Source organism: Eretmochelys imbricata, chromosome 11 (genome assembly GCF_965152235.1).
Source record: "Eretmochelys imbricata isolate rEreImb1 chromosome 11, rEreImb1.hap1, whole genome shotgun sequence".
In the NCBI taxonomy this organism is placed as follows: Eukaryota; Metazoa; Chordata; order Testudines; family Cheloniidae; genus Eretmochelys; species Eretmochelys imbricata.
Genome location: NC_135582.1, coordinates 44,365,507 through 44,392,682, shown reverse-complemented (window position 1 = coordinate 44,392,682; position 27,176 = coordinate 44,365,507). Strand labels below are relative to the sequence as shown.

Below are 27,176 nucleotides of genomic sequence, written 5' to 3'. Positions count from 1 at the left end.
AAAATTTGTTCATATTAATTTGCAATTTACCATTTTCTCAGGCCTGTCCACTGCTATTACTGCATGTAGGAGCTCCAAGTTATTTCACTTTATTACACAAGACAAGACTAACTGATGTAAATTTTTACTTTGCGATATCAACTTCACATCCAGTTATAAACACAGATTTATGGCTGCATAGACGACTGCATGAGAAGAGATTTACCTGTACAACTTCCATTAACATATAAAGGATGGGGAAACATGGTTAGGAAGGTAACACTGGGAGGGGAAACCGTAGCATTTGTAGTGCCAGATAGTACTTTAAATCAAATGAGCCAACAAGACTTTGGAGACAGCACAACTTGCTCATATTGAGTAAAACTGCCATAAGGAAACCCAGTCCTTCTTACTGTAATTCTACTTGTGTTGTCATATTCCAAAAAGAAAATGGTTCTCATGTATCCATTCATTCATAAATCTGATTCTTCATAGTTAGACATGCTGTGTATATTGAGGCACATATTTACTGACTTCTAGCAGAGTGATACTAGTAGTCAGCAGGATTCCAGCAGTAGACATGTAACCACCATTTGCACAGTATGCAAAATTGAGAAATCCTCAGCATAAAAAAGAAAGATTACAGATTCACCTTGTTGAAAAGTACATGCTGTACATGTTGAATAAGGAACACTTACCCATATAGTGCTGGAAGTCAGAGCTTCCTAACACTAACTATGATTGCAAATTTTTCGGTGCTGCTGAAACATGAACTCCATGGGCCAAAACTTTAAAAGTAAAATACAGGAAGGCTGGATTCACTTTTTAAACTAAAATGTCATGAAACACATTAAAAAAATTCTAGCTGCATTAAAAATACCACAGTAACTTCCTATTTTATGACTCAGACCATAATGAATTGTTTTAATTTGTTATCTTTTGAATTCATATATTTGAAAGTGCTATTTGGGTAGTCATGGTCTTTTAGGTGATTTTTAATCAGCTATTAAGAACATAAGAATGGCCACACTGGGTCAGACCAAAGGTCCATCCAGCCCAGTATCCTGCCTGCCGACAGTGGCCAATGCCAGGTGGCCCAAAGGGAGTGAACCTAACAGGTAAGGATCAAGTGATCTCTCTCCTGCCATCCATCTCCAGCCTCTGACAAACAGAGGCTAGGGACACCATTACTTACCATCCTGGCTAATAGCCATTAATGGACTTAACCTCCATGAATTTATCAAGTTCTCTTTTAAACCCTATTGTTGTCCTAGCCTTCACAACCTCCTCAGGCAAGGAGTTGCACAGGCTGACTGTGCGCTGAGTGAAGAACTTCCTTTTCTTTGTTTTAAACCTGCTACCCATTAATTTCATTTGGTGGCCCCTACTTCTTATATTATGGGAACAAGTAAATAACTTTTCCTTATTCACTTTCTCCACACCACTCATGATTTTATATACCTCTATCATATCCCCCTTAGTCTCCTCTTTTCCAAGCTGAAAAGTCCTAACCTCTTTAATCTCTCCTCATTTGGGAACCGTTCCAAACCCCTAATCATTTTAGTTGCCCTTTTCTGAACCTTTTCTAATGCCAGTAAATCTTTTTTGAGATGACATTTGTAAGCAGTATTCAAGATGTGGGCGTACCATGGATTTACATAAGGGCAACAAGATATTCTCAGTCTTATTCTCTATCCCTTTTTTAAGGATTCCTAACATCCAATTTTCCTTTTTGACTGCTGCTGCACGCTGCGTGGACATCTTCAGAGAACTATCCACGATGACTCCAAGATCTTTCTCTTGATTAGTTGTAGTTAAATTAGCCTCCATCATATTGTATGTATAGTTGGGGTTATTTTTTCCCAATGTGCATTACTTTACATTTATCCACATTAAATTTCATTTGTCATTTTGTTGCCCAGTCACTTAGTTTTGTGAGATCTTTTTGAAGTTCTTCACAGTCTGCTTTGGTCTTAACTATCTTGAGCAGTTTAGTATCTGCAAACTTTGCCACCTCACTGTTTACCCCTTTCTCCAGATCATTTATGAAAAGGGTCCTAGGACGGACCCTTGGGGAACACCACTAGTTACCCCTTTCCATTCTGAAAATTTACCATTTATTCCGACCCTTTGTTCCCCATCTTTTAACTAGGTCTCAATCCATGAAAGGATCTTCCCTCCTACCCCATGAGAGCTTAATTTACATAAGAGCCTTTGGTGAGGAACCTTGTCAAAAGGCTTTCCGGAAATCTAAGTACACTATGTCCACTGGATCCCCCTTGTCCACATGTTTGTTGAGCCCCGCAAAGAACTCTATTAGATTAGTAAGACATGATCTCCCTTTACAGAAACCATGTTGACTTTTGCACAACAATTTATGTTCTATGTGTCTGACAATTTTATTCTTTACTATTATCTCAACTAGTTTGCCCAGTACTGACGTTAGACTTACCGGTCTGTAATTGCCAGAATCACCTCTAGAGCCCTTCTTAAACAATGGCGTTACATTAGATATCTTCCAGTCACTGGGTACAGTAGCTGATTTAAAGGAGAGGTTACAAACCATAGTTAACAGTTCCGCAATTTCACATTTGAGTTCTTTCAGAATTCTTGGGTGAATGCCATCTGGTCCCAGTTACTTGTTACTGTTAAGTTTCTTAATTCCAAAACCTCCGCTAGTGACACTTCAATCTGTGACAATTCTTCAGATATTCTAAATTAGTTATAAAATAGCTTCCAAGTTTTGGTTAGATATGCAGTATTTTTCAAGCAATAGGATGATAGAGTGTGGTCAATTTAAAATAAAATGAGTATTAAATTATGTTGTCAGACTATGGTGTTATAATCTGTTAATTTATAGATTATAAAATTATAATCTTTAATGTTTTATTACTAAAATTGACAGCTAATTATTTTAAAATAGTTTAAAAACACAAATGCCTCGATTTTAAATTTAGGTTTTTCATGTGAAGGTTACTTCTATAAAGGTGTCCAAACTGCCCACATAGAGTTGTATAGCAGTTAGCTAATTAGGCAGTATGTCCTCGTAAAGATAGTTTACATTTTGAGTTACTACCCTATATGATTAAATACTTTAAATATCAAAAGTTGGATTATTTGCTTTAAGAATCCATGTCAAAATATGAATCATGAATATTGACAAACAGTTTTAAATTTTAATTTCACTTGTTTTAAGATCCTGGTTTTAATGTAAAATTGTTTCAGGACTGATATTGTTTTACAGATTGTTTAAGAAAATAAATTCCATATTTTTGATTATATGGAGGACTACATTTGCAGCTCCTAGTTACGTAAACCAGTAATTCAGAAAGGCCAATAAAGAAATTAAAATTGGAAACTTCATTTTCAGACAGTATATTCTCCATTTTAGATTAATAAAACTGTTTCAACCTTGAAACTGTTGAGACCTGTTTCAAGATACAGTGCTGGACAAAGTTTTATTTTAAAATAGCCAAAACATTTGCTATTGGGGAAAAAAGGATTATTTTGCATCTACACAAAAATAAAGTGAAACTAGACACATTAGGAATGCAGTGTTCATGAAGGCAATAATTTTATGTAACAAACCTGTTAATATACAATGAGAAATGTCTGCTGTTCTGTACAAAACTTATGACTGACTGACTAGCATATTAAAGAAGATTATCCCAGCAATGCAAATAAAACTCAGGCTACACTTTAGTTAAGTATTCTTCGCAAAGATTTTAAATTTTTCAATGCTGAAAGGGAGACTGACAAGCCAAACTTCCTACAGAACTATGTTGCATCTTTTAAACAGAAAGCCTACATTTATACTGCTACTTGCTTAACCCTTCAGCACACAGAAGTATTCCCTTAGTGTAATCCACCTCTCATGTGCTTCCCAGCAACTTTCCTCTAGCAAGAGGCTGAGTGAGCAGCTGTTTATGTAGACAACACCAACGTCAGTCTTTGTTCTTCTTGCAGGGGATGCTTTAATAAAGAACAGCTGGCTTCATCCAGCATGGAAACAACAATCATTGGCAGTACTGCCTAACCAAACTTGGAATGCTATATCTGCATTTGCAAGCTGGTATATACCTTGATGTGCCTCTGCCAGGTTGTGTTTTAAGAGAGGTTTAGGAGTAGAGTCAGTAAATCTGTGAATGTTAATAGTGAATGTTTACATTTTATTGGAGGAAAACCAATATAAGAAAGATATTAGCTTTTGAAGTTCAGTCCATGTTATATTTGATTACTGGGATAACAGTACAATGAGGCTAGAAATCGTAATTTTGAAATTTTCAGATAGTAAGGGTTTTATAAAAGGTTCCTGTTTCCAAAGATGTTATTGGGGTCCACATATTCTTTGACAGACTTAAGCATCCCCAAGCCAACGTCAGAGATACTCTCCTTCATCCACTGCTTTCGCAACTTGCCCACTGGAAAAACAAAAACAAAAATGCTTCAATATGTGGCATGATACTAGGAGCCAATCAATCTTACGACCATGAATGAATAAACACTGTGTGATAAATGCTTTTATTCAAAAATGAGAAATGTTTTGCTTTATTTGATTTATTGAGCCTACCAGACTATCAAGCTCATTAAGCTCAGTGTACTCCCAGAGGAAGCTTGTGTTCTACGCTGTCTACTTTCTTTGCAAACTATGAAATTTAGATGAAGTTTAGGTTGAAATCATGTGTCAGATTACAAATAGTGAAATGGTAATTGCATACATTTTTAAAAGAGCCCCAGATCCTCATCTTATTAAGAAATTTAAAAATGTTAGGAGAAAATAAATAAAAATAAAACATATCAAGAATTGTTCTGCTTAGCCTGTGCAGGAAACAGTAAGTTTTAACCACTAAGTAAATATGTTAAAAGTGACCTTCAGGTTTAAAAATCGGATCAGCCTAAAAACCCATGGAAATCTCTAACGGAGAAATTAAAACTGGTAAAGTATAAAATGTAATATTCACTCACCTAAAAGTGGCATGTTTCAGTTTAGAAAAATCTCCAGATAAAATACATTCTCGGTAGTTGTGAATATAAATTCACAATGTGGAAGCCTAATTTTCAGAGGTTTTTTAACGTAGAGTTTTTTCTAAATTATATATGACAGAAATTTACATTTGTTGGATAAAACAGCAATTTATCTCAACTTCTCTCACATAAACAAAAGTTATTTTAATGGTTAACTTAAATGGACACTTTATGGGAATGTTATTTATTAATTAACCAAGTAATCAACCCTGATTTAATAGGTCAATCAAAATAGGGGACATTCTTTCATTACAGGATAGCATTTAGCTTGCCAGCCTAAGATACAATCCATTTGTCAGGAGGAGGTGATATACTATAGTATCTGCCTCTTGGAAATCTTTAAGAGTATCTGAAGCTAAATTCCAACCATCTTTTGTGTCCCATTCTCAGGGTAGCCATCAAACTGTCATCAGAAAAATGAATGATGGGGACATCACTGGAGAACAGAATATTTTTGTTTATACCTTAAGGAATATAAACTAGCTACAGTGCTGACTGAAAGAAAGCAGTGTAAAATATTGCAAAACATGCTGAAAAACCAATCCTGAAATGTAGTAAAAATGACTATTTGTACATGTGTATTAAGTGTGTAGTAGAGATATTAAAATTCATATGCAATAAGAGTACCTGCCAGTCTTATTTCATAGTCTTCCCATAAGAAATCCCCCTCTATAATATCTTGTCATTATAATTCTATTGTCTCCTAAGCAACGTGATACTTTTGCCTAGTTAAATTAATAAAAAACTATAAAGACAGTGGATATGGCTTGACCATCACTTCAAGCAATCTACACTTTGGCAGTTAGAGACAAGGAGTTGAAGAACGCTCATTGCCATTTTCAACCGTTATCTGTAATATAGTTTCAGTGAATGTGTCCTGTGGTTACGGATGTAATTGTCCTGAAAAGACTGCAAACAACTGCTCCAACAAGATGGAGCACATTAGAACCACAGCAGGATGCCCAACAGCTAGCATGCCTGCCTCTTTTTACACCTCTAGTAATAATGCAATTCCATGAGGAACTGAACTACCGTCTGAGCAGACACCAAACAGCCATTGCATATTTAATGAAGTCACTCACCAAGTGCTAGAAAACAGAAGGTGCTTGGAGTGCATCATTAGTTCTGTCAGAGTGATAATTTACACATCTATCTTGTCAAATTTTCTATGGTTTATACTTTTACAATAATAAATCTAACATACATTTGATTAGTGAACTGGAAAGTAAAAAAGCTGTACAGAAGATATATCAGTGGTCCTCCATGAACATATTTGATAAAAGAATTTTAACCCCTTGGTAGCATTGGGCTGTGAGCTCCTGCTGTCCAGGGCTAATGAGTTTTACATAGTCTTGTCAGCTATTGCAATTAATTTTTTTATCTAGAGGTTAAAAACAGAAAGTTAAAGCAATTGTTTACTTAGCAAATTTAAATTGTTCTATTTACCATCTTACATGTAACTACAAGGGCATATAATTCAAGAAAAACGCTACACAAAATAATAAGACTTGTGTAGAAGATTCTGGTGACATTCATACAGAAAGGCAGTACTAATTTTAGTATCTCACTAAGTTTGCTTCCACCTTGTGAATATTCCATTTGTTTTATCTACACAGGATACCCCATTACATATTAAAGAAATTAACCATCTTCATATATATTAAATATTCAAGGGCCTGGATCTCAGAAGTTTTTAGAGTCTGTGTAGATATATATTCATTCTTTCAAGGGCAGGAAAAAGGAACAAGATTCCTTGAGATGTTTTACTGAAAAAAGTAATTAAGCTTCTTAAAATTACTGGAGCAGCTTAGAGAGACACACAGAGTTGTGAAAAAACTAACTACAAGACAACATGGATCTGAAAGAAAGACTACCTTCCAAAACAAAAAACAGATCCATTTTTGAGCCTAAACGATTAAGAATTACAATAGCTTACTTCTGAATAGAGGAAAATCTCCAGATATCAGGTTTCTGTATTTTAAAAGTTATATTTAAAAGCCACTAAAATTGAACTGACATGTGCATCTTTAGCTACATAGCAGCTGTTTATATATGCTTTTATATCTCACCACAATAGTCGTACTTTGGGGCTGCTACTCTTTTCCCTATTAGTCCTATCAGAATGAACTCTATTCGTGGGATCATGTTGCCTCACCACAATGCAACATCATAATATCCTTCATAAGACATTTGAGACTAATTATCCAAGGTGAAAAATATGGGACTGACTAAGATTTTAAAACTAATGGCAAATGCCCAATCCCAACAAACGTGCTAACAATTGATTATACTGGTGCATAAATAAGTAATCAAAACCAGTCATGTAATTTCAAGCACCATTAGAAACAGGAAAAAGAGATCCACTGTTTGCAAAATGGAACAGGACAAATTCAGCGAGAAAACAAATGTTATTTTTAAGATCCCTATATGTTATAGAAGAGATGAAAGCTGCCATGCAGCTCATTTAGGTCTATACATCTATGTGCAATCTTTATACTGCATTTTCCTCATAAATATGATTAAGATCTATAAACTATGTGTATAAAATTTTAAAAGTGTATCCTAGGATTCTAACCCTTTAACTAGGTTATAAATAACCAAAGTACAATGAACTTCCAAGCAAATATGCACTTATTCTCTTCCTAAATGGACAGTGTACTGATACATTTGGATATTTCACTGATTTCAACTGAAATAGGATGAAAACAGAAGGATTTCTTAAAAATGAACTAGTGACTGGGAGGGGGCAAGGTGTGTCTTTTCCTGTTCAGTGATGCATGAAGAAAATGATTAAATTTTTTCATGAATTGGATTTTTTTTTTTAAATATGGGAAGGGAGATGTGCATACATCAATTGGAAGTGCATATCCAACTTTTGCCAATATGATTCACATTCTCATCACATCAGATCCATTGCTAGAATGCCTCAAGCAACAGTACTTGTTCAGCTGTGATTGTTCATGCATCTTGACATAGTAATCCAGGTTCTTGAAACCTGAAGGCTAGATCACCACCATGTGCTCTATTTGGAACTCTGCCTCAAAAATACCTAGAAGCTTCAGCTAATGCAGTAGTCCAATCTCCAATGAGGCAAGCGGTTACCACATAATGCTGATGTTCCACATGGTATGCACTGACAACTCTTTTGGTCAAGAGAGTAGCTGAAAGTGTTGGTTATGGTCTATGGCAAGGGTCAGCAACCTTTCAGAAGTGGTGTGCCGAGTCTTCATTTATTCACTCTAATTTAAGGTTTCGCATGCCAGTAATACATTTTAATGTTTTCAGAAGGTCTCTTTTTGTAAGTCTATAATATATAACTAAACTATTGTTGTATGTAAAGTAAATAAGATTTTTAAAATGTTTAAGCAGCTTCATTTAAAATTAAATTAAAATGCAGAGCCCTCTGGACTGGTGGCCAGGACCCAGGCAGTGTGAGTGCCACTGAAAATCAGCTTGCATGCCGCCTTTGGCGCGCGTCCCATAGGTTGCCTACCCTTCTTCTATGGGTATCCTAAATAGTTTGGAACCCACTTTTGTGTGACATTATCTCATGTTTTATCATGAGAGTTGTGATTTTATGGATCATTTTACTTTGTGCTTGGGGTGAAGCACTCCAGGACAGATGGGCAGGACACTCAATGGAGTGTCCATGCCTAGGGAACCTGCTCTCTGATGATCCACCAAAGCTAAGGTTAGGCAAACTTCAGGTCACAAAGACCTGTTTATTCAGGACCTTTGACTGACTTACTAATACCTACAATTCTGTTATTAAATGTATTCTGAAGAACTTTTGTTAATAGCCATTTTTGATGATGTAAGATGCCAGGTGTTATGCAGCAGATGGAATGACAAATTTCTGACTGTAAAGATAATGGGAAATGCTCACAATTTAGCATTTTTAATACAATGTAAATGGTAAAGCTGGTGTTGCAGAACAATGAAAGTAAAAAATAATGAGTAGTTTAAAGAAGTGAGAGTCCTGAACAGTAAGTTTCTTAGACCAGAGATTCTCAAACTGTGGACCAAGCTCCATTCGGGTGGTTTGCAGATAGTTCCCTCTAAGGAGTGCGTCTGGGTGGCCGCACATGAGAGAATGAAGGGCCACCCTAAGACTTAGACACTTCTGCCAAATCTCCACAGTTTCCATTATCTTTGGCATTGCTGAATCTTACAAGCTAAGCAGGCTTGAGCCTGGCCACTACTCAAAATGGAGACCCAAGTTAAAACCCAGGGTACTACATGAATTGGGGCTGGTGATGCAGCACTGTATTAACTCTGTAGCATGCTGTTATAAGACAATATTTCAACTGAGATACAGAACAGAGGCCTGACCACTGGTGGCTTTCAGAGGTGGCCTGACACTTAACAGGAGTAGGGATCCTTGTTCCTGTGGCCATCATGACGTTTGATCTTCAGCAATTTCACTCTACCTACTTAAGAATAAACCCCCCTGTTGCATCAACTGGATGAATAGATGGGTCTGTTCCTGTCCTGAAAACACTAGTGTGACACTCATGATGTAGAATAGCTGCTGCATCCAAACCCAGAAGAGACTGATTTTCAAAGCTGTGTGAAATGATCCCTGTATTGCATACAGTACCCCACGTGTTCTGCATTTGTGCATGTATGGAATTTTGCCAAACTGCCAAAAAATGCCGTATTTCGACTGTGAAATATGCCATTTTGTTGTAACCAGGCACCTAACATTGTGCTCCTTGCGCTACCAGCACTCGGCTGTAGCTTCTCCTTTGTGCTGCTTTCAGCAGAAGGAGGGGTGCATTACATAGGCAGCACAAGCCCTGTTGCCCAGTGGAACCAGACAGAGAGACAACAGCTCTCCTGGCCCATCAGGACCATCCTTAATACCTTTGAAGATATGTGACTGGGGGAGGAGCAGGTGTTGGTGAAATGTGGCAGCTGGAGTATAGTGAATAGGCAGAGATTTGTCTCATTGGGGATGCAAAATGTGTGACCGGAGGGGTGAGGACGGGGACTGAGTGGGACTGCAGAGAAAAGGCTATGGTAGAGAGGCCAGGTGGTTGAGCAGTGGGTGCCAGGCATAAATCCATCCCACTGGACTGCTTTAAGTTAATCTAGGGACCGCAATGCCACTGCACTGTAGCCCTACTGTAGCCACACCTCTTCATTTGCGTGGTGTTGGATCTCCTACTCACTCAAAGCAAGGACAGCAATATGGGACCCACAGAGAAAGGAGCTTTATCCAACTGTCACATACTCCTCCTAGCAGCTGGATGCTGTTTCTACAGGGACCTAAATATCTAGCCTTACTGAGAGTAATTTTTCCCATGAAACATATATCCTAGAGAAACAAGACACTGAACACTAAGATAAAAAGTAGGCCACTGGATAAAGTAAAAAGGACAGAGTGAAGTATACCATACATCTGCTAGGAACAGTCCAATATTTGTAGGTTACTTATGTGACTTTTTCTGTACCTTTACTGGAATGCCTTACAGTACCCAACAATAAGATAATCAGAGTCCAAAGCATGATATTCTACAACAGAGAAAATGAGGCACTCTTTGGAACAGCCTCTCTACCTCAAATTCCTACTTCAGTTCAGCAGTGTGGTGTCTCACACTTAGTCCATTAAGAATTTCTCTCCACTTGGAGATATTTCTTATTCTAGAGATAGGCATATTTTAAGTAAAATAAAAATGATTTTTTTTGTTTTGTTTTGCTCACACTGGTTGCGGAAGGAAACACTGTCTTGGGCTTTGTTTTAAACTTAAATTAAAATATTTGTAACATTACTTTTTATAACTTGAGTTTATCAAGATTTGAATTTTCACTGCAAGTGGTTGACTGTGTGATTTGGGTCCATACACAAGTTATAGCTATAAAGATTTTTAGTATAAACTTGTTTTATAACCTGACCAGTTCTTCCATTACAACAAGCACTATGAGGATTGAGTTAAGCAGGCTTTATATTTCCTATAGCCTCAAGTCCCAGACTACATCTGTTTTCTTTGATACACAAAACCAGAGTTAAAATAGCTCCATTTATCACAACATGATTGTAGGCAGACAAACCAGCCTGTCTGTTTCCAGATAGGGAAAGCAACCGTTATTAATCACAATTACAGGACAAACACTAAGAGAAATTGCATCAATATTCTCCCTTTCCCCACACAAGAACTCAAAAGCAGTGCTGAGAATGTCAAGACAAGGCCTGAAGGTCAGTAAATAAAATGGATACTGTTAGGCTAATTCTCAACAGTAAGTCTGTGTAGCACAAGAGACAAAAATCCCATCTTGCATATTATATAAAACACAATATTACATATATTACGTAATACACCCCCCTCTGACAAGACAAAAATACTTAAAATTGAGTTGAGGTAGAGAAATATATATCAGTAATTCAGAAATTAATAAAACATTTCAGAGATGTTGTAATGAACCCAAAACTAAGCATTAGAAACCCAAGAAATTCAGAGTCAGTGTTAAAGTTAAAAGAAATACAAACAGACAAGGGTATGGAAATACAATTGAGGCACCCACTCACACAACCTTAGTCTGCTCAATAGTGATGCCATGCAATATTCACACAATTATGATTAAGGCATTTCAGTATTTGTTGTCCCAGATTAATGACACCTTTTTTTTTTTTTTTTTAAATAAAAAAGGTGGTTTTTTTTCCATACTTTGTTTCCCCTCATTCTATAGCAGCCATGCTTCCCACATCCAAGGGCTCCTGTGTCCAGGCTGTGGAAAGCGCCCTTTGGAGCAGTGGGCAATCAACTACAACTTAGAGCAGCCCTGGAGTTAGCACGGGAATTTGGAGTGACTCCCAAAGATCAGGGAGCCATCAAGGTGGTGTAAACCCAACTTTGCACTCCCCCACACCTTATGTCTTTCCATTTTCACAAAGAGCTCAATTTCAACTTCAAAATTAAGAGTTTTCTTTTAGGTTATATTTCCCCTTTTCTTCATTCTGACTCAGTTTCTTGACAATCCCCCAAGAGAGTGGAGCTAGGGGAAGGGAAAGATAATGCAATTAAACAATTCATTTCAAAATCTGAACTCAAATCAAGAGCTAGAAACTTTAAAACAACTGCATTTCTATTCTAGGTGGTCTTGGAATTTAAAAAGAGCGGACATAGGGGAGAAACACATTTCTATCAAGTTTACATAGCTAAATTAACTTTACTCTACACACGTGGAAGGTTTGTCAGCAGGTTACACATATACATGATGGATCTTTGCTTCGACATGCATCTTCATTCACAAGGAGACTAAAAACTCATTAAAAGACTGAGAATCCATAACAAATTATTCCCCATTTCCTTATTCAGGATGTGAAGTGTCAAAATCAGCATACTGAGTGAGAGAGACATGTATACATAAAGTATACACAAAGATTTTATATGGATGTTTCTCATGTAGCAAATAAAGGATTTGTCCATTCCAATGTCTATTGAATTCAGTTTTTCATCTTTACCAGAAATATATAAAATTCCACAAAAAAAGACTATGTTAAAAGAACATTAAGATTGCAAAGTCAAGCACTCAAAAGTTTAGGAGATGCCAGAATTAAGGTTTCCTGTGAAGTGACTTACCTAAGATCACTTAAGAACTCAGTGGCAAAGGCAGAGAGAGAATCCATTTCCCTAGGGCAGCATTCAACTACCTTAACCATGAAACGGTCCTCTTCCTGCTATCCCGTGCCTCATTTTCTACACATCTTCTAGCTTCTGAAGAGATGAGGTAGGGGGTCCTTTAGACAATAGCCTCCTAACTCACAACCCTAATTCATCCCCAGAGCAGGTCCATCCTGTGCAGTGAATGAGGCAGGGATCTTGTGGAAAAAATAATGGGATCGTGTAATTTTAAGGACTACATCATAATCTACAGAACTACAGAAAATCTAAAGAACTATCACCTGATCTGCATGCTTTTGCATATCTGTAAGTTGTTCAGCAAAATAACAACAAAACGACTGTCGCAAAACCTGGATGAACAGCAACCTAGAGAGCAGGCTGGCTTCCGAAGGAATTACAGCGCGATAGACCACATCTTCATTCTAAACCAACTATTAGAGCATTCAAGGGAATACAAGTTCCCTTTGTGCATTGCCTTCGTGGACTACGAGAAGGCGTTCAACAGTTTAGAGACTAACGCCATGATTGAAGCTCAAGAAAGGTGTGAAACAAGGAGATACAGTTTCACCAAAATTATTCGCAGCCTGTCTTGAATTGGTTTTTCGACGAGCAGACTTGAAAGGAGGGATTAATATCAATGGCGAGCGGCTAAACCATCTCAGGTTTCCAAATGATATAGTGCCGATAGCCAAAAATACAGCCCAGCTTGAGAGAATGCTTAAAGAACTGAACGCGAAAAGCAGTCAAGTCGGATTAAAAATGAACAAGTCAAAAACGAAATACATGAGATCAGATGTTCTGCCAAGAACCCAAATAACTCTTGGAGGAGAGCAGATCCAAGAGGTTGATAAATACATTTATTTGGGCCAGGAAATCAACATGTGCCACAATCAGAAAGGCGAACTGTCACACAGAAAAAAAAGTGGGATGGTGCGCACTCAATGACATCAAGGACATCCTCCAAGGAAAGATCAGAGAAACAACTTGTGTGAATCTTTTTAACTCTACTGTGCTTCCAGGGATGTTATATGGCAGCTAAACATGGTCGCTGACAAAGATTGAACATCAACTGTCTGTTACACAGAGAGCGATGGAACGAACATTTTTGGGCATTTCGCTCCATGATCACATCCCCAATGAAATAATTAGGCAGCAGTCTGGAGTGCGAGACGTTGTTGTTGAAATTAGGCTCAGCAAAATGCGGTGCGCGGGACATGTGGCCCAACTCAGTGACAACAGATGGACCGCAGCTATATCCGAGTGGTATCTGCGAGAACAAACATGGCCACACAGTCGGCCTCCAAAGAGGTGGGATGATTTCCTAACAAGGAGATATGGACAAGCATGGCAAAAGATGGCCAGAGTGAGAGAAGACTGGAAGACTTGTTATAGGCTCAGTTTCAACTGATGAAGGACCGACAGTCTACATAGTCTATGCACATCATAATGCATAAGCATATGGGGTCCAAATTAAAGTTGTACAGGTGACCTTAATTCTGGCATTTCCAAACTTTTCAGTGCTTGACTTTGCAACCTTAATAATGTTCTTTCAACATTGTTTGTGTGTAATCTCCTAGAAGTTTAAAAAAGTAAATTGTAAAAACAAAATTCCATCATGTGGCATCAAATTGACACGCATATGGTTCATCAGCGGGGTGGAACCTTTAGAACCACAGAACAGACCTCTGACACTTGAACTAACGGAGTAACTGATATCAGTAGTGAGTTGTCATCCTCTGTTGGACCAGCACTAGAGGGAGATGAGACATACTTTGTCAGTGGTTTCAGTGATTATTGCTGACAGCAGAGGAATGGCAAGACTCAATTTTGGGTTCCATTCCAAGCTCTTGGGACACTGGGAGATTGTGCACTTGTGTGCAGACTTGTGTTTCCCCACAGGCTTGACCCCTTCTGCCCTGTCCCTCTTCCCCAAGCTTGGCTCCTTGCCCCACTCCCATTCTCCTTGCTACCCCAGCTTGCTTACCCAATCAGTCTGTCTCCCTCCAGCGCCTCACTATCAAAGTCCCAATCCTCTCCAATTCTCAGTATCATTCTTCCCACATCCACTCTCCTTGCCCAGGCAGTCCCACTTCCCCTCTTTCAGCTCGTCATCTGATCAGTCTCTTCTTCCAGTACTTGTCTCCTTCACTGGGCTCTTCATCCAATCTCAATCTTCCCTTCCCCATGGTTCTTTGTTCTAGTCATTTTGCCCAGCCAATCTCTGATTCTCTCCCTGCACCTTCTCAGGTGTCTCCCCTCTCTCCCCATGCTGCTTCTCAGCCCAGCCTCCTGGTCCAGCCAGACCCAGCCTTGCTCTCTCCCCTTAGCTCCTCATTCAATCTCACTGTCGACCGCAATCCCATGCTTCTATTGTTTCCTTCACAGGCTCCCAGTCTGAGTTTTCCTCCTCCCCACCCCAGCTCTCAGTTCCAGTCTCAGTCCTTTCCCCCCATGTCCAGTTCCAGGCTACTCTTTTCCCTCCTACCGGCCAGGCTCTTGTCCCCCTGCATTCAAAATCAGATTGCTTTCTCCTCCACACTGCCTGGGCACCAGCAGGGGAAGGTCACTGAGAACACAGGAGAGACTCCCTGCTCTAAGATCTGGTGACCAGCCTCATCCCAGCCTGGAGCAGTTGAGAGTAGTCATTACAGACAAAAATCCAGCTTTGCTCTTGTAGCCCTGGGCTGGAGCGTGCCAGGTTGCACTATGGGAATGGCACGTGCACAGTCCAGTCACAGGCAGCAGGTGGGAGGGAATAAAACATGCTCAGTCGCTCCATGGGGATAGTGCATATGCAGTCTGGTCAGCATTAAGAGCTGTGAGAGGCTCAAAAATGCTCACCAAGGATAGAATCTTTGGAGACTTTAGCAAATAAAATCAAAGAAATCTCTACTAAGCATCCACAAACTGAGATTTCTAAGGCTTGTAACTTCAGCAAATTTGGGAGGTATTTTATGAAGATACCAAAAGGCACATCTATGACACAAAGGACAACCCCCTGCCAAGTTTCAAATCCCTGTATCGAAGTATGTGGGCATTAGAGAATTTCAAAGTAAAAGTCTCCAGAATTTAACACTGGCAAAATATTTTTCTCTACCCTTGTTCTTAAGTGTCTTAACCATTTGGTTGAATTGTTAAAAAAAGAAAAAAACCTCAAAAGCCTTTAGCTTGAAGAAGATGCCAGCCCAGAAAATTTCAACCCAAATGATTAAAATTTGGCAAAATTATAACCAACTGAATATAGGGCCTATTAGGTTGGGAAATATTGGGCAATCTTAATAATAGGGGGCACTATTAGCTCCACCAATAAGTAGAACGCCAAACAACATTAAATGTTTGAAACAGTTTAAGTGCTCTTAATAAATAAGAGTCCTGTTAAGCAGAAGAATTATTATATAAAGATACAAGTTGAGCAGGTTTTAAGATCTTCTTATACCTAGAAAAAATGGTTACTAGCCTTCCATAACTGCTGTTCTTTGAGATATGTTGCACATGCCCATTCCAATATAGCTGTGTTTGTGCCCTGAGCATAGTCAGAGAATTTTCCCTCGGTGGTATCTGTTGCGTCAGCTCTGGTGCCCCCTGGTGCCACACACTGGTAATGCCGTTATAAAGGGGCTGGCCAACCCCAGGCCCGTTCAGTTCCTTCTTTTTGGCCAACTCCGATAAAAGGGGAAACAAGGGCAGGTCTTGGAATGGACATGTGCAACATCTCGAAGAACAGTTATGGAAGGTTAGTAACCATTTTTTCTTCAAGTGATTGGACATGTCCAGTCCAATGTAGGTGGCTCACAACCAGTTAAATAGGTGGTGGGCTCAGAGTTCACAGACATGCTTGACCGCAACACAGCTCGACTAAATCTGGCATCATCCCTGGCCTGCTGGGCAATGGCATAATGAGAAGAGATTGCGTGCACCTATGATCAAGTTGCAGCTTTGCAAGTGTCCTGAATAGGAATCTGTGCCAGAAATGTCATTGAGGATGCCTGTACCCTCGTGGAGTGAGCAGCTGGGCTAGGTGAGGGTGGAACACCCGCTAGTTCACAACATGTGAAGATACTTGATGTGATCTATGAGGAAATTCTTTGAACAGACAGGGGAAAACCTTTCATCCTGTCTGCTACTGCTACAAATAGCTGGATGGACTTCCAGAACAGTTTGGTCCTTTCTATGTAGAATGCTAGCACATATTTAACATCCAATGAGTGAGGCTCTTACTCTTTCCTGTTTGCATGTGGCTTCTGATAGAAAACGGACAAGACGATAGCTTGATAGTTATGGAACTGAGAAACCACTTTCAGGAGGAATGTGGGGTGAGGACGCAACTGTACCTTATCTCTAAGGAAAAGAGTGTATGGCGGTTCTGAAGTGGGAGCCCAGATCTCTGGAATCTCTCCTAGTGGAAGTGATGGCCACTAAGGCAGCCACTTTCCAGCAGAGAGATAGCAAGAAACATGATGCTATCAGCTCAAATGGTGGGCCCATAAGCTTTAATAAGACCAGATTGAGGTCCAAGGATGGATGGGCTCTCTTACTTGGGGGTACATCCTCTCTAGGCCCTTAAAGAAACACAGACATCTCATGTGAGAACACAAAGGGCGAAACATGAGGGTGAAAAGCCGATTTTTCTGTCAGGTGAACCTGATAGTCTCTAAGGTGCCACAAGTACTCCTTTTCTTTTTGCGGATACAGACTAACACGGCTGCTACTCTGAAACCTTGATTGAGGAGATATTCAAACCAAGCTGTTTCAGGTATAGTAGGTAGTCCAGAATAAGCTGCAGTGACAAAACTGTTGGCAAGACCGCCCAGCTGGGAAGACCAGAGGGAGAATCACTTCCATTTAGTGGGGTAAGCAGCCCTGGTATAGGGTTTCCTACTACCTAACAGGATCTGTCAAATCTGCTCTGACCAGGCCCATGCTCCTGGTTTCAGCCATGAAGCTTTCAGGCCACCAGGTCAAGGGAGACAAGGTTTAGGTGGAGATCACCATGGTCCTGAGAGATCAGGTGCAGAGGAAGTGGGTTGCCATAGAGAGATCTAGCAGGGTGGCAAACCAATGCTGGTGGGGCCATGCTGGGCTATCAGGCTGACCCATACTCAGTCTCATTTGATCTTTAGCAGGACCTTATATATGACCGGAATAGGACAGAACACATAGTACAGGTGACCCTTCCACAAAAGAAGGAAGGCGGCTGTAAGCAACCGCAGGCTGTTATCTTGCAGCAAGCATAACTGATGATACTTCCTGTTGTACCAGGTCAAACAGTCTACTAGGCAAGTCCCCACTACTAGAAAGTGTCCTTCATGATATCCAGCAGAAGTGACCACTTGTGATGATCGACGACCTGCTGAGGCGCTCCACCAGCTTGTTCTGTGCTCCTGGTAGGAAGGAAGCCTCAAAATGAAATAGGCTATGCAAAATTCCCACAGCCAAACTACCTCTTGACTTGGTGTGCGGGGAAACAAGCCCCTCCCTGTTTGTTGATATAGAACATGGCTGTCCTGTTGTCTGTGAGATGGACACAAATCAGACGTCCAGAATTATAACATTCAAAAATCAGTCGGAGAACACTTCAATCTCTGTGGTCACTTGATTACAGACCTAAAAGTGGCAATTCTTCAACAAAAAACTTCAAAAACAGACTCCAATGAGAGACTGCTGAATTGGAATTAATTTGCAAACTGGATACAATTAACCTAGGCTTGAATAAAGACTGGGAGTGGATGGGTCATTACACAAAGTAAAATTATTTCCCCATGTTTATTCCCACCCCACCATTCCTCATACGTTCTTGACAACTGCTGGAAATGGCCCACCTTGATTATCACTACAAAAGGTTCTCCCCCGCCCCCCGCTCTCCTGCTGGTAATAGCTCACCTTACCTGATCACTCTCCTTACAGTGTGTATAGTAACACCCATTGTTTCATGTTCTCTGTGTACATAAATCTCCCCACTGTATTTTCCACTGAATGCATCCGATGAAGTGAGCTGTAGCTCACGAAAGCTTATGCTCAAATAAATTTGTTAGTCTCTAAGGTGCCACAAGTATTCCTTTTCTTTTTGGGGATACAGACTAACACGGCTGCTACTCTGAAACCTGTGAGAACCAAGACATACTTGCCCACAAGATGAGGTAGGAACATCTGACATGCCAGATAGACTGTCCTGAGCTCTGATGTTGAAGTGCAGAGCGAGCTCTTCCTGAGACCAAAGGCCACAGGTGAGCTCCCCAGCCTAGCACTGACACATTAGAGACCACAGAAAGTTATAGTTGGGGCCAAGAAAACAGGATGCCTGCACAGAGCAAGGGGAACAGTTCCATCAACCATCACAGGCAGTAAGAAGGAACTGAAGCAATGTGGGGTCAGCTGGCCCCTTTATAGTGTCGCTGAGCACTAGAGAGCACCAGACCTGATGGATACCACCGAGGGAAAAACTTCCGGCGATTGTGCTCTAGGTCTGCACACACCTACATTGGAATGGACATGTGCAATCACTTGAACCTATAACCTAAGCCTCATTTTCTTTCACTGTTACAATGTACTATATACCCAAAGCAGAAAATATTTTCTACACTATAATCATAACTGTTCTAGCCATAAAAAGGTCTGCCAGTAAATTTGCCACCATTGACAAATATTCTAGGGGGATTTAGGACTCAACAGCATTAATGTAGATAACAAAAGCAAGAGGTTTTGTAATAGCTTTCAAGAAAAACAAATTATAATCTTACTACTTTATTTTGAGATTCTATGTACATGAACCTAAAAATCTTCATGTGTGCTTGATCAGCATAAGCCACTTACAAAAATACGGGCCAGTCAAATATGAATGTTATTCTCAATCATATGGGAAATCTCTTATCAAATGTTCTGGGTTCCCAAAAATGTACTGCATGTAAAATGTGTAGCACCATGGTCCAGCAGCAAGGCAGCCAAGACCAGCCAGGTTTCCCGTGGAACTCTCATAAACGAGCAGGGTATGGCCTACAAGGAGGATTTTGTGGGATAATTTCAAGTAATGTCCCTGAAAAATTCTTCCAAGTTAAAAAATAAAAACTATCCAGAAAATATTTTGTATGGTTTATAATAAAATAGATAAACATTGAGAACTAGAAACAATACCTCCATGGTGATGTGACAGACTTCCTCCATTGGCAAGGATTTCCTCTCTAGCAGCTGTCTAAATTGAAGAAAACATTAAAAACGTTAGTTAAATGCAAAGTTTGGTACATTATATGATTCTGACAAGTATTGTATACTAATTATTAATATACGGTACACATAAGAGTGTCTTTTCCTGATTAAACTTAATCCACTTTTCCCCTAACTGGAAAAAGGCACTCGTATTCCAGACTAAGAATATCCAAATGGGGTTTATACAATATAGTTATTCTGGAATTTATTTTACATATTCTGGAATAGCTATTCTGGAGAAAAACTGAGCTATATTATGATAAATTTCCAAGTCTAGACAAGATTTTAGAGTCTTTGTATTATTCTCTACAGCTCAGCAACTGGAATGCAATTTTACTGATATGTCTGCCTGCTCTATCTGGTAGTAGGGAACAGGAATACTAATAGATGGGAAGAAAACTCCAAGGCTAGGAAGGTGCCTTGCAAACAGTGCGAAGTAAGATCATAGTGCCTCCCTGCATGAGAAGCTAAGGAGCCAATTATCAGAGCCATAATACACTCTGCTAATCCTCTTATTCATATTGGATTTAACACTTAAGATAAAAAATGAAGTTGTACATATGTACATTACCTCAATTTGTTCATAGACACGTATAGGGTCACTAATTCCCCTGTAGTTAAAGGCAAAATAGAAATAGACACATGCACCTGCGTCGTAAGTCTGTGTCACCCTGTTGAAGAAAAAATGCGTTGTAAGTAGTACTACACTGTCGTATAAGCTACCCAGCGTTTAATATTAGCTGATTCACAATATTACTCTAGAACTCACTAATTCCTATGCTAATTATTGAACAATGCTTTGTCTCATTTTTATATTTTTATTGGGAAGAATCTGGATCTATTAAAACTACCTTTGCCACCTCTGCCAAACAGATGGATGAGAAGGCATAAGGGAAAAGCTTACACTGTACAGTTTTAACCACCATTTCTAATTACATTTAAATTTCCTCCCCCCTCCCTTTTTTTTAAAACCAAAACTACCAAAAATTTCTGTTGAGAAATAAATCCTTTACAATGCTTAATTTTGGCATTTTCACAGCACTTGCAGCAGTTCTTATGTAACAATAAGACGACTTATTAGGTTCCTAGTTGGTGATGGCATTATGTTGGTACACAAGCATCAAATATGGAATGCCAATTTTTATTGTAAGCAGAAGACACTAATAAAAATCCATGTGCTAGAAACAAGTTTGTAGCCTGAAGAGTAAGGTTTCATTTCCTTTTCTTCAGGACAGATAACTCTATGCATCAACTAGCAAGTGAAATTCATCTAGTGACATTAGGGTTTATGCACTTAGGAAAAACATAGTAAGTGGACACTGCTAGATCCAAAATGGACAAAATCTATAGACTCAAGAAGAGCACATACTTTCCACAAAATTGAATGAAGGGCATAATTGAAATATCACATTCTCGGTAATGAATGAATGGTCAACAAACATGTAGTTTATACTGCATCTCCACCTAACTCATGGTATTCATCTAATGTACAAATTAGGAAAGCACTTCACTGACAAGTATGTCAAAGATCAAGGATATGGCTCTGGTTAAGGAGGATTTAATGTCCCCCTAGGTCAAGAATCTTTAATTGAAAAGAAAAGACTCTTAATTAATCAAATATGTAAGCCAGATAAAGTTCCAACAAACTATATTATAGCAAGCATGACACTAATGCAGAGGAAATACTTCTTAAACCATAAGACATAAATCAAGTCTAATCTAGAACAAATATTTTTCAAGCCAAATGGAAGGAATCTTGCAACAGAAGAGACAGACTATTTAAGTGTTTCATTTGGTCTTGTAACCACTTCTCAGGCATTCATTGCAAATATTAATTCATGCCCATTTTTAAAAAACGCAGAAGCACTATGATGGTGTGTCTACAATGCAAGTGTACATGGTTACATGTGTGTTGTTGTGCCATTACCCCCCCTACCGTCCTGAAGCTCTTCCTGAGGGACAGTCTAATGTGAGAAAGCTAGCATTCATGAGGGGTGTGGGTATGTACATGCCTCCACTGTGGCATGGCTTTGTTCCTGTTGTACAGTGCAGCATAGACGGGGGCAAGGAGCGCACAGCAGGTCACAGGTATTGATAGCCCTCCAGGCCCATTTCCACAATGCATTGATCGCTTGGATGCCTGACCCTCACCCAAAATTATAAAAGGTCTCTGACTCACTGTTGCCAGAGGTACTAGCAACGTGCATTGAGCACTTTCAATTCTCCTTTGAACTGTACTGATTAGCACCAGTGATCATGGAGCATGTTCCAAAAGCTGCCACGTGGTCCTTAGAGCACATCTGGGTGCTGAACACTGCATGTTCAGTGTACACTGTCCTCTATGACTTCACAAGTACCAGCAGAAACATTCCCCTCTACTGGGAGGTTTCATGGAGGCTGGAGAAGGCAGACGTTCACTGGACTATGTCCCAGGAGTGCATGAAGGATCTCAGGTTCCTGTATCAGAGTGACGGACAGTTGCTCGGGGAGAGGGCCTAGCATATGCTCTTGCTTTGAGGAACTGGACCAACTGCTCCCTAGGGCTGCAAGTATTGAGCCAGAATTTAATCATGAACACCGCCAACCACATTATACAATGGGACCCCGATGAGGGTCAGGGCACGGAAGCAGCAGGAACCTCAGAGGAAGCTCCGGGAGACCTAGATCAGTGGTTCTCAAACTTTTGTACTGGTGACCCCTTTCACATAGCAAGCCTCTGAGTGCGACACCCCCCCGTTATAAATTAAAAACACTTTTTATATATTTAACACCATTATAAATGCTGGAGACAAAGCAAGGTTTGGGTTGGAGGCTGACAGCTCGTGACCCCCCATGTAATAACCTCGCGACCCCCTGAAGGGTCCCAAACCCCAGTTTGAGAACTCCTGACCTAGAGGAAGAGGAGCAAGTCACTCTGCACCTCTACTCAGCAGACTCAGCTACAGAAGCCTCCCTCGAAGAGGACCCAGGCAACAGCAGGAACCATAAACCAAGACTGATGAGTTACAATACACCCTCACACTGTCCAAAAATATTCCCCTCTTGCTTCAGAAATACATTCCTGAAGCCGCTCCCCTCACCACGTTCCACCTATGCTCCATTCCAACATGGTCCCTGAGCAAGACACGGCTGTAAATGATTTTATTGAAATCCCAAGAACCACCGTAAAGCATTTAGCATAAACGCTAACAGAATATTAACGAGCCATCACTGTGCTTGTGTCTGCACACCTTGGCCAGCACTGACAGACAGTCCCTGAGCTTTAATGGGGAGGGAGGAGGGGAACAGGTTATAAAAGGGCCTGGGTGGGGAAAGAACAGTTTAATGACACTTGTTAGCTTTCTTGCACAAGGTGCACACACACCGCCCCCGCAACCCATTCTTCCTTCTCCTTACAAATGGGAGCCACATGGAAGGGGGTTGGTGGGCCCACTTAAGTCCAGGAATGGAAAGGGAAAAATTTGTCTGAAGAAAGTCAGAGCAGTCTATTTACCCTGTGACCATTTCAAATGTTTTGTACCATTCCCAGTACTTGGCATCTGTCCTGTTCCCATGCTGAGCCATTCTGCAGAAGCCGGGAGAAGTGGGGGTGGATGAACCATCCACTCCTAGGGCTCCACAAACATCATTGTGTGTCCCTTAGTAGTGGAGAGGCAACTAGCTTGTGGTGTTAATCCAAAAGTTCAGGGAAGAAAATAAAATTTGTGGTGCTACTCTGTTTTCGTCCCTTTCAATGCTGTTTGCTGGACATGGGGGCCACAGTTTCTGACAATGCAGGAGAGGGTTGGGGGCATTTGTGATTCTCTGATCCTCTTCCATGGAAATTCTGTCTTAGAATAGTTTAGTTAATTTCCTTTCAAATTGCCATCCAGTCGCGTAAGCAAAATTTAGCAAATCTTTTGTATAGCAGAAATTCAAGCTGATTCTTTAACCAGCAGGGCAAATGTGGTTGGTCCATCTTCAATGTTAACCAAACCCCTCCACGCAGCAATATGTAGCAGGGTCACCATTAGCAGAAACATTTTTCTGGCATAGGTGGCTGGGTGTCCTCCACAGTGCTAGAAAGCCACTTCTCTTTTCCGTTCATAGCAAAACTGCTACACTCTCCAAACGATGGCCAGCCTTTAAAGAAGAAAAAGACAACTGGTAATGTTACTTTAAAGGAATTGAACCCTACCCCAGGTGGTCCACTGAGGCATTGCACACATTAAACCATTTTTAATAAAAGTAATGCAAGTATCTTACCATTTATATCCTCAGCTCCCTCCTCATGGGCAGCAAAAGCAGTCTGAAGGAAGGAGTCTAAGGATTCCCGGATGCTAAAAAGTATCAATATTGGGGTGTTCAGCAGCATAGTTATGTTGCGCATGGGAATTTCTTAGGTTTCTTCAAAGAAGAAATGAAATATTATGCCAGCCTTGTGTTTGACTTGGCAAGACATTCCGATGCTGCCAGGGAACCCATTCAGCCAGGAGAGGCACCACAGAGACAACAGAAGATGACACTGAAGGACTCTGGAGGACCTGCTTGTTGGCACAGACAGAAGGAATCAAGAGCAGTTGGACTTCCTTAGGACAAGGGAGGACTGGGCTCTGAGGAAGGATGAGCCATTCCTGCAAACGGACAGACAACACAGGCAATGGAAGCATGCAAAAAGGGAAGGGGATCATGCACTCACTTAGTCCAACTGGTGGCAGAATGCTCTCTGCTATTCCTCTTTCAGAGCAGGCACCACCACCACCTCCCACTTCTCTTCCTTCAGCAGCTGGCCAAGTTGCTGCTGAGGCCCTGGATCCCCTTCACTCCTCCCCACTGCCAGGGAGGAGCATGCTCAACACCAGGCACAATATGCTCTGCCACCACCACTTGCAGGGGAACCCCTCCCTTCTCCATGCTCTGGGGAAGAGCCTCATCCTGTCCCTGTAGTTCAGCTTGAGCTCAACTCCCAAACCCCATGCAGAAGACATTCCGTTTGTCCCCCTGCACAATAATCCGCAGCCATTCCCTCTCTCAGGGCAAGGGAATGGAGAGGAGACATTTCCACAGACTTTAATGTTTGCCCATTTCCCTGGTGGGAATTTTTTTTGTTCAGTTTTTCCTGTTAAAATTTTAGATTCTAGGTTCAATATATGTAAATAAAAGTTACTGTGCATTTCACTTGTGTGCACCTTGTTTCCTGAGTATGATCAATGTGATACTCCCTAGAGGTTTGCGATGGAGTAGGAAAAGTCTGGTGCCATGGAAATGCAAACAATTTTATCTGTCCCATAAACCCATTCCTCCCACTACTTATGAATTTGCTGATTTTTAAAAAAAAGGGGTTCTTGACAATGAAGTAAGCCATGAAATAACTGTTGCCGTCCAAAGAAAAACAGAGGCTAATTTAACTGAAATATCTTTATGACTTTCTTAATAAGTGACAATACAGAGGAAGGAAACAAAAAGTAAAACAACACTGAAGATATCTGACACTGACTGTGCTTTTACGACCCCCCACTCCACCCGACCATTACCATTGGAGTGCTAATGCATAGCACTTGATAAGTGCTGTGAGCAACACTGCCAGAAAACATTGTGAGGAAGGAATATGTAAATTCCCTCCCAAAACTTTAGATTTTTAAAAAATTACTTTAACAATGCCTAAACGGGATCAAGTTGCATGTACGAGCTTGGGGAAGTAGTTCTGTCCTGTGCACACTTGCTGTGGAAGTATTCCCCTTTAACCTCACATGAACTATACAAAGCACTGCACACCATTTTAATCTGATTTGCATTAGCCACACTGGCATCCAGATGGGAAGGTGGCATTGTCAATGGGATTTCAGACACCAAATGCAGTCAACCACCATTCTGTAGTTGAATTCCCTTTTACGTGGGTTGGCAATGTTGGGGTAAGGCTTCACAAACTCTGGCAGGAGAGAACATGCAGGGTCCCCGCCACAGTTATGTCATCTTGGGGGAATAAAGTCCTTTCTTCCACCCGCCAACCTCCAACCTCTTGAGCACCCTGGCATCATGAACCAAACCCTGTGGTCCACTAAGCCCTGAAGAACAAGTGAATGGTAACCATTGCAGTTCATGTACTCATTGGCCCCTTTCAGTGGCTTAAGCATAGGGATGTGTGTTCCGTTGATGGCTCCGGCATCCTCTGAAATTCTGCTATCATTTCAGGGTCTTCGGTTATGGTAACCACCTGTTGGTAGATCTCAGTATTGACAACCTCACAAATCTGTACAACCACCGCCCTGACAGTTGGCTTTCCAACCCCGAGCTGGATTGCAACTGACTGGCAGCTGTTGGGTGTTGGCAGCTTCCAAAGGGTAATAACCACCCACTTCTGTACCGGTATGGGTTTCTGAAAACGAGTGGTCTAGCACTGGAGGGTTGGTGCAAGCTCTTTGCAGAACTTGATTAACGTCTGCTTCCTCATTCCAAAATTCTGCAACTATGGTTGTCATGCCAGGTTTCCAAGATGATTTTCCAAGACAAGAAGCAGCAGTCCACCCTGGCATACTGTTGTGGTCCTGGCATCCAAAACACCTGTTCCAAGGGATCCAAGTGGATTTTCATTCCCCCTTCGGGCCAGCGATTTGCACCATCTGAAATCTCTCCACACCAATTCCATCCGGTATCTGGTACTGCGCTGCATGAATATTTGTCCAGCAAGTGATAGCATGAGCAGATCATCCTTATTATGGACGTGCTCCATGTCTCCAATGCAGTTTGGCAGAAGGGAGAGATGACAGGGAGCTGACATCATCAAACGTGTGATGGCAGCATACAGTTCCAGCAACATGCAGAAAGGCACTTTCTAGAGAGTGTTTCTTGTGATGCACAAGATTCTGGGATACTGCCCCAAAATGTTGTGTACCACCAACATCATGTAATGAAAAGGTGCAGTGTGGATGAAGGACTACGCCAGTGCACAGCATATATCCATGCTCAGCTCAGCATACGTGAACACTCAGTGCAGGTACGGGGTACACACTCTAACTGTTCATGGACAAGTAACTGTGTTCACTCGCAAGTGTTGACATAGACTAAGTGTTTAATGTTGGACAAAGGTGGTCATGGTCTCAGCCCCAAGGAGGTCATAGTTTAAACTGGACAATACGATTAAGAGTCATTAATGACAGGAATTGGAAGGCCCACTCTCCAAGTGATGCAGATGTATAACTAAGTTTCTCTGATGGGTTATTGCTGTAGATGCCTTGTAAAAGGATTGTATTATGGAGGGATTGGCATGAAGAGATACTGAATGGTATCCTAGAATAGGCATAAGCAAGCATATTCTAAGCATAAGGGCAGCAGTGGAAAAGCAGGGTAATGATGCTTGGAGGAACGTTT

At 40.7% G+C, this 27,176-nt stretch overlaps 1 protein-coding gene across 2 annotated transcripts in view; it reads right to left on the bottom strand.

The window, feature by feature from the left end:
- Window positions 1–3,529: 3,529 nt before the first annotated feature.
- Window positions 3,530–27,176, bottom strand: part of AGPS (alkylglycerone phosphate synthase) — a 141,087-nt gene continuing 117,440 nt past the window's right edge. For both annotated transcript variants that reach the window (XM_077829877.1, XM_077829878.1), the window contains exons 18-20: window positions 20,401–20,500; window positions 19,758–19,815; window positions 3,530–4,400 (exon numbers count right to left, since the gene is read on the bottom strand). In XM_077829877.1, coding sequence (XP_077686003.1) covers window positions 4,279–4,400; window positions 19,758–19,815; window positions 20,401–20,500 — 280 coding nt within the window. In that variant the 3' untranslated portion in view covers window positions 3,530–4,278. The remainder of the gene's footprint in view (window positions 4,401–19,757; window positions 19,816–20,400; window positions 20,501–27,176) is intronic.